At 33.3% G+C, this 7,545-nt stretch overlaps 1 protein-coding gene across 2 annotated transcripts in view; it reads right to left on the bottom strand.

Moving 5' to 3' along the window:
• Positions 1 to 838: 838 nt before the first annotated feature.
• Positions 839 to 7,545, bottom strand: part of wb (wing blister) — a 484,046-nt gene continuing 477,339 nt past the window's right edge. For both annotated transcript variants that reach the window (XM_088242593.1, XM_088242594.1), the window contains 2 exons: positions 5,548 to 5,800; positions 839 to 2,373 (listed from right to left, as the gene is read on the bottom strand). In XM_088242593.1, the coding sequence (XP_088098719.1) occupies positions 2,231 to 2,373; positions 5,548 to 5,800 (396 nt within the window). In that variant the 3' untranslated portion in view covers positions 839 to 2,230. The remainder of the gene's footprint in view (positions 2,374 to 5,547; positions 5,801 to 7,545) is intronic.

Below are 7,545 nucleotides of genomic sequence, written 5' to 3'. Positions count from 1 at the left end.
TCTTGTCTGCAGTCAGTGTCAAGTTGATTAAGTACGATTGGGATTTCAATAATTTTATGAATTTATTTATTAGCAATATTATTCATGAATTGGTTTTTATAATACTATGTATTTAATGGAATTATTCACAAGAAAAATAATATTCAATTACTCATTTAAATTATTGATGTATTCCCATCTTTCAGTTATACGTAATGTTTGTGCATTATGACTTAAAACTGTAAATCTTGCTGCTATAAACCTGAAAACGTACACTTAAAGAAGCCGAGTTTTGAACCCCGATTTACCGCAGCTAGGTTTCCATTTTCAAGCGCAGTTAAATATTTCCGATTAGTTGAATATTGCCCAAATTGAATTACTTGGATAAATTAAAACAATGCAAATATTTATTAAACCAGGTTGTGGTCACGGGCTTACAGATTAAAGGTCCGATGTTTGAACGCTGCTCCGCCACAACTTAATTAATTGAGTTATTCGCAACTCATTGAAAATGGCTCCGAAATTTAATTGCTAGAGTAAATTGTGAGAACGTGAATATATTTTAAACAAAAGCAATGAAAACCGTTCATGAAATGAAATAAAACAAATTATTATTGTGTATAATATGTTTACTTTTGCCGTGTGTAGAGTAGTGAAAATGCATATAAAAATACTACCGCATTTAAGACGTTCGGATTGTGGAGTAGCTGAGTAGTTGAGACATGAATTGAAAACTATATACATACATTCTTGGTTCATTTTATTAATTCATTTGGTAGATTGCGTGTAATACTCTAATCAGTTTTACCAACTCAGATTTTTTATATGAATGTTTTATAAAATTATTTGAATAAAACACTTTTTATATTCTGTGAGCCATTCATATTATTTAGAAGATACACATAAAAATAAGACAGATAAGGTATTTTATTGTCAGATATCACATCATTTGCCATTCCGTCATGACACTTCTAATGTATGTGAAGTACATAAATATTTTTTTATTTTGTAAAAACAATAGTAAATTGTGATTTTAGATGTTAGAACTTACATAATTATGTAGTTTAAAATGGCTCAATACTATTATGCTTCATCTTATATATTTGTCAAACAAAAGCACATTGTTGTTTTCCTTGAAATACTGCAGTAAAAAAGTAGCTCTTAAAATAAATAATATTATTTTAAAATATTCTCTAAACGTAACGTAATATTTTGGCACATGTCATGAAATTAATAATCACAATAAAAAATAAATAAATAAGTTTACTTATACACAGTATAAATCTTCCATAATGTACACACATGGTTCACTACAACATGTAATATAATATACATAACTGTTTTATGATACTATGGCAGTGATAATATTTCTCATGAAAAATATTTATCAAATTTTTAAAAGCAATTCTGTATAAATTTTTAAAAAAAGGTACTACATAATATATACAAATACATTGAGTAAATTTACCATACATACAAATATTACCGACACTTCTTTTTCAATAGGAAATGTTTCTGATAACTTTCTTACTTGAAGCTGCAGTTTTATAAAAAAACATGTTTTTTAAATTAAAAATCTGAGCCATCTAGCAAGTAATTATGTAGCTAGAATACAAACTATGTCTGGCAGGTATTTCTGAAAAATGACCAGTTTGTTTTTATTAACCCATTGATTGCCTTTTTTAGAATTAGAAAACAGATAAAAAAATATTATTTAGGTAAACAATGATTTTACCCTGAAAGTGCACTATTGAGCTTAAAAAAATCAGTAGGTAGGAGTATTCTTTTACATAAATATACAAACATACATAATATGTTTTCTGTATTTGATTTTTTAAAATATTCTTGAGACATTAAAATTTCGTAGTTTCTCATTCTTAATTTCCCTTGACATGACATGAATCATTCATCATTTTCATATTAGGTACAATTTTTAACACTAATTCTAATATTCAATAAACTGAATTCATCTCGTATTCTTAGGTCGAAAATATATCAAGATTATTCAATTAAATATACATAGTATCTATTGACAAACATACATTTGGATAAGTAAAAATATCACTATATTTCCATAGCTCGTAATATGGAGGCTTCGAACACATTTAGGCGTTATTTGAAGGCACATTATCATTTCCAAACGCTGAAAACTCGACACCTCCAATGAATGAAGTGTTTCATCACTAATTATTGTCGAGTGAAGACAAGTTTTCACAGTATTTGTACTTTATTTTGAAGACTACACTTTGCATCACTGTATAGGGCATGAACTAAGCAGTAAGTTGTGAAGGTAGTCCATGTCTGTCCAGTCCTTGCGATGCCCACGAATAGATACATTCCTGATGCATCCTTTAAAATTCTCTTTGGTGGTAAGTGTTCCTGTTGGAGCACCATCTAGAATGAAAAGAAAAATACTAATATAGTTTTTTTTAAAACCATACTAAATAGGTACTCTGCATGCATGGGTTTAAAAATCAATATTGCAAAAACCCATGTACTGCGTAACATTTTGTTCCTTGACGCCTAAAATCTGCGCTGGCAGCCGATAGAGATGCCTAGAAGACCTTTGTGGACACCGTACGGTCCAACTAGGGAGCGGACATGGAATGATGAGTTTTAAAAAATATAATTAAATGTGGTATGAGATTTCAAATATGTAGTAAATCTACAGGTTTTATGGTTTTAGTTAGTTCTCAGTAGCTGTTTAACCTATTCGACGCGACAAAAATATCCCCGGCTACGTTCACACGCGGCAGTCCTTTTGCCTAATCTTATTTATGACTTTAAACAATAATAACGCTCATATTTTAACATCTTGTGTTAATGAAAGCATCACAAAGATTCTAAAGTACGTTTCTAAATGTAAATAAACACCTCAAACGTTACTAAAACTCGATAAATCATCGAAAATAATCTCCCATACAAGGCCAGCGTCGCCATAGCTAGACTACATAAGTAGATGCGTGCATATAGTATATAATAATACGTACCGCATAACAGAGCCATGCGCGGGTACCGCAGCAGACTACACCGCCGGGCGCCGTTATAGTTTTTATAGTAAACACTTGAAAAGGTCTTAGATTAAAAATAAAACACTTAAAAATACATAAACAACGAAATGTTTTCTATTATAACTGTCAGAGAAATCAGTATTTTTTTTTGTCATGATATATTTGAAAACATTTGTCAACGCACAGCGCCACATTACATTCCGCACACACAAATTTAGTTTGTTTTCTCATTTTCGGTTTTAGTTTAGAAGTGGCACAGACACGACATCTTCGACGGGGGTTTGGCACTTTTTCTGTTGGTAGAATTTTAACGAGTATATGTTTATTCGTTATTGACGAGGATGCTCGAAGTGGGTTATCGCTTGATGTTGTAGGATGGAAAATATGGGGTACAACTTTGTGATATTTTTTCACTAATTGTTCAATTACTGCCAATTGGAAATCGGCCAAGCTAATTTTTTTTGATTTTATTGTTTGAAACATAATATGTGCATTTAACAAATAAAGGTCGATAATATGAAAAGCTACTTTTCTATACCACTTAACTGATTTTCTCATGCAATTCAAGTTGCTAAGCATCATGTCTGCTTTGTCAACCAGCCCCATGTTTTTATTGTAATCTAATACACATTGCGGTTTTAAAATAGGTTCTCCTGTTGTCCTATTGGTTTTCCCCGATGACGCCATAGATTCATCGTGAAGTGTTGTAAGCATGTGTACTTCGCGTTTATCGTGCCATTTTATTGCTAGTAATGGAGACTGAGACTTTGATTGCACCTCTCCTTTTTTCAGTTTTTCGAAAATTGGCATATCTTTTCTGTTTTTTCGGACGGTGCCACAGGCGTTAGTTTTTTGGTCGTGAAGATACTTAAATAACTGGGGACTGGTATACCAGTTATCGCACCATAAATTATGACCATTTCCAAAATAGTCCGATAACAGTGTGGTAACTACAGCACCTGTAATACCGAGACCGTGCGTATTATCGATTTCAGTTTCAGCTCCGACGTATATAATAAAATCGAGAATAAAACCCGTTGTGACGTCGCACAAAACAAACATTTTTATGCCAAACCTGTGACGTTTCGAAGGGATGTATTGTTTAATTAATAAACGACCTTTGAAAACAATAATGCTTTCGTCGATACATAGATTTTCATGAGGCATCATGGTTGCTTTAAAAATTGTTCTGGTATGGTCAAGAAGAAATCTAATTTTATAAAGTTTGTCAGTCGGTGTTTGGACATTACTATCACTAAAATGGAGCATTTGCAACAATAATTGGTACCTGTCTCTGGGCATCGTCATTCCAAAAAACGGAGTGTGAAGTATAAAGTTTGTACTCCAATATTCTTCTATCGTCAAACGCTTAGTCCTCGTCATTGCGAAAGTTATAGCCATGAAAACATGCATTTCCGAAACTGTTGTGTCCACCCATTTGTGAATTCTCGCATTTTCCGTAAAATCAACAGTGCTCATTTTGTACAGATAAAACTTATTGGATTCGTTATCTATTTTTGTCATAATATCTCTATTCAAAAAATGTTCAAAAAAGTCCAGTTCTACGGAATCTTCAGTTAACATTGTATTAGGATTAATACCTGATGCGAAATCATCGAATTCGTGTATTATAGGTACAAAAGGGCCTGCAATCCACGAGGCGTCATCACTTTCCTCGACAGTGATTTCAGTATCGGAATCATAGTTATCGGGTTCAACAGCTTCAGTACTATTTTCACTCTCAGTCATTTCAAAATCTGAGTCTATTGATTCTAAATTATTCAAAATTTCATCGCTGCTAAGACCGGGACCCGACATTTTAAATTTTGGGAACTAAAAAAAAACACTTAAAAAATCAATTTCTAAAAAACACGCACCATAACTTATTAAATATATTATTTCAATGTTCAGTTTTTTTTTACTACGCGATACTAAAAAAAACACTTATAAATAAATAAATACGAGAAATATAAATCAAAAAAGTTTTAAACGCGATAATAGAAGTTTACTGATATTTACTAAAATATCTTACTATGTTAAAGCATGTTACACTAAAACAGGATGCACATTATTACTGTTTGCTTATTATATTTACTAACACATCACCGAATGAAATAAACTCACTAATAAAACGGAACCGATTAATTATATGTAGTTCTTCACATACGCAAAAAAGCAAAGAATACTTCGATTGGGAGTCGTTGCAGGCCGCCGCTTATCTGAACTAAATACCCACTTACGTCACCACGTTCTCAACGGCGCGGGAAGATTTAAAACTGCTGTCGATCAAATCAAAATTAGGGTTCGTCTTAAAACTGTTGCCTGATTAGCTGGGAACCATATTTTGGATAAAAGACGCAAGATGTCAGTAGTGTGATGATTCGAGATTTTTTAAAGACAAAGTTTGGACTTCAGCTAGTATGTTTTCATTCAGATATCGCGTGAGAAACTCGCGACTCACCAGTGAGTCGCCCGCGTACAGGGCAAGTACACGGTGGCTCACCGGTGAGTCGCCCGCGTGGATTGGGTTAAGCATTTAGAAATTTAGTACAAATACCTGGTAATCCTCCCAAGTAGAGAGGACTCTGTTGTAGTGGCTGGTTGATGCTGGGAAGAGTAGTGAAGGTATAGCCTGGTCCCGTTCCTACATCTGTTTCTTCAGGTAGCTGATCAACTCTTACTGTCAACTCATCGGCAGAAAACAGAGCCGAAATGTTGTGCCACGTGTTGTCACATAACCCGAATGGAGTTGGTAAACTGGTTTCTACGGTAAAATGCCTGCCTGATATTGTCAGCACAGATAACACCACCTACAAATACATAATATGACTGCTACGAAGAAAAGATTTCGACAAAATGTTTGGTAGGTATTGTTCACTACTGAAATTAGTGCTTTTCGGCATAAATTTATAGATGCGTGGAAAAATATCATCATCACATTCTCTTTCCGCATCTAATGGTGCACAGGGCACTGCATTGGTACACCAATCGCAGCATATCTTGATCATTTTTGATACTTGAAGGTTAATGCTAATATGATCAGTCTTACGCTTCAGGTACCAGTCCGGAGACTATAAGAAACATTCTTGTTTAAAATCACCCTTTTAAATAAATATTTCACATCAACCGTGTCAGGAATCGACTCCGAAACCTCTTGCATGGTAGGCAAACACGCTGACCATTACACCACGAGGCTGATAAATCTACATATATAAAAGGCAATTTTCGTACGTGTGTCCTCGATAGACTGAATAACTACTGAACCGAATTATGTGCAGTTTTCAGCGAAATGTAAATCTTTGCCATGAACATATTTATAGCTCTCAATATCTTAAATTTACTAAGTAGAAAAAAGTAAGGAGTGTAAATGTTTTTTTCATCGTTCACCAAGGCTGCATTTGCTGAGAATAATGCATATACAAAGAAATTGGAAAGATTTAATTTTTTTGTTTAAAAAAAAAAATATTTTTGAATGTTTACAAACAACATGGATTATTTCCTTAAATTCCTTATTATTTCTGCCCGTTTCTTTCTTTTTACTGGATTTTTATTAATACTGTGCGGCCTCCGTGGTGTAGTGGTCAAGACGCTTGACGTGAGCACGGAAGGTTCCGGGTTCGATTCCCGGTGAGAACACAAAAATTAAAATGTGATTTTTCTCAAGCCTGGGTCTTCTGTGATGTAATTCACCACTGTAATTGGGCCTCCTGGCCTGTTGTGCAAAAATAAAATGAAATGAAAATACTGAAATAATATTAACTGACATTCAATACATTTATGAAAATTGCATTCCTAAAGAAAGTGCACCTCTGTTGGTGGGAAGAGCAGAGTTTAATAATTCCGTATTTGAAAATAGATTATTTGAAGTTTTGGAATTTAAACATAAACAAGTACCTAGGTACCTACTTAAATTCAATATTTGAAAATTAATTATTTTATGTTCTGGAATTCAATCATAAACAAGCACCTAGGTACCTACTTACCAATGAAAAGTTGCATCATCTTTTTTACATTTATCCAAACATAGGTCATAATTTTAGAGGGTTCCGGGTGCGTCTATGTGTTTAAATAGGTAAATGGTTTTATTTAAAAAATACCAAACCTGTTTTTATGGTTGCATAAAAGCATTATGAAGTAAAGTTTTGTAAGTATGGTTCGACTTTTCTTCATACAAAAGTATTCCCGTATTTTCTCTCTGAATTATGGCACTAGAGCAGTGTTTTTTTTTTACACACTAGATATTTACTATTGGCGTATACTTTTTTTTTCATTTTTATAAAAATAGTTTATTATGGGATCTAGAACCATCCAAAAACCCGTAAAAAAATAGCACAGTTTTATCTGCTGTCTTCGGGCGCACGGTATACAAATATAACTATTTTTGAAAAACGTACTGATACAGAATATGCTATTCTGATACTCTGTCTAAGAAGAATAACAAAATCGGTTCAGTTTTGAGGTTCGGAAAACAGGACAGCGAAACGTCGATTTTTTGTATTTTAACAAAAGGTCTGACATGCAGTTTTCTTTTTTGCACAGTATCGGGGAAGCATCT

Source organism: Micrasema longulum, unplaced genomic scaffold, assembly GCF_059751315.1.
Source record: "Micrasema longulum isolate JH-2025_06_02 unplaced genomic scaffold, ASM5975131v1 h1tg000147l, whole genome shotgun sequence".
NCBI classification, from domain to species: domain Eukaryota; kingdom Metazoa; phylum Arthropoda; class Insecta; order Trichoptera; family Brachycentridae; genus Micrasema; species Micrasema longulum.
Note: the sequence above shows the minus strand (reverse complement) of the source record. Positions and strands in the feature narration are given on the sequence as shown.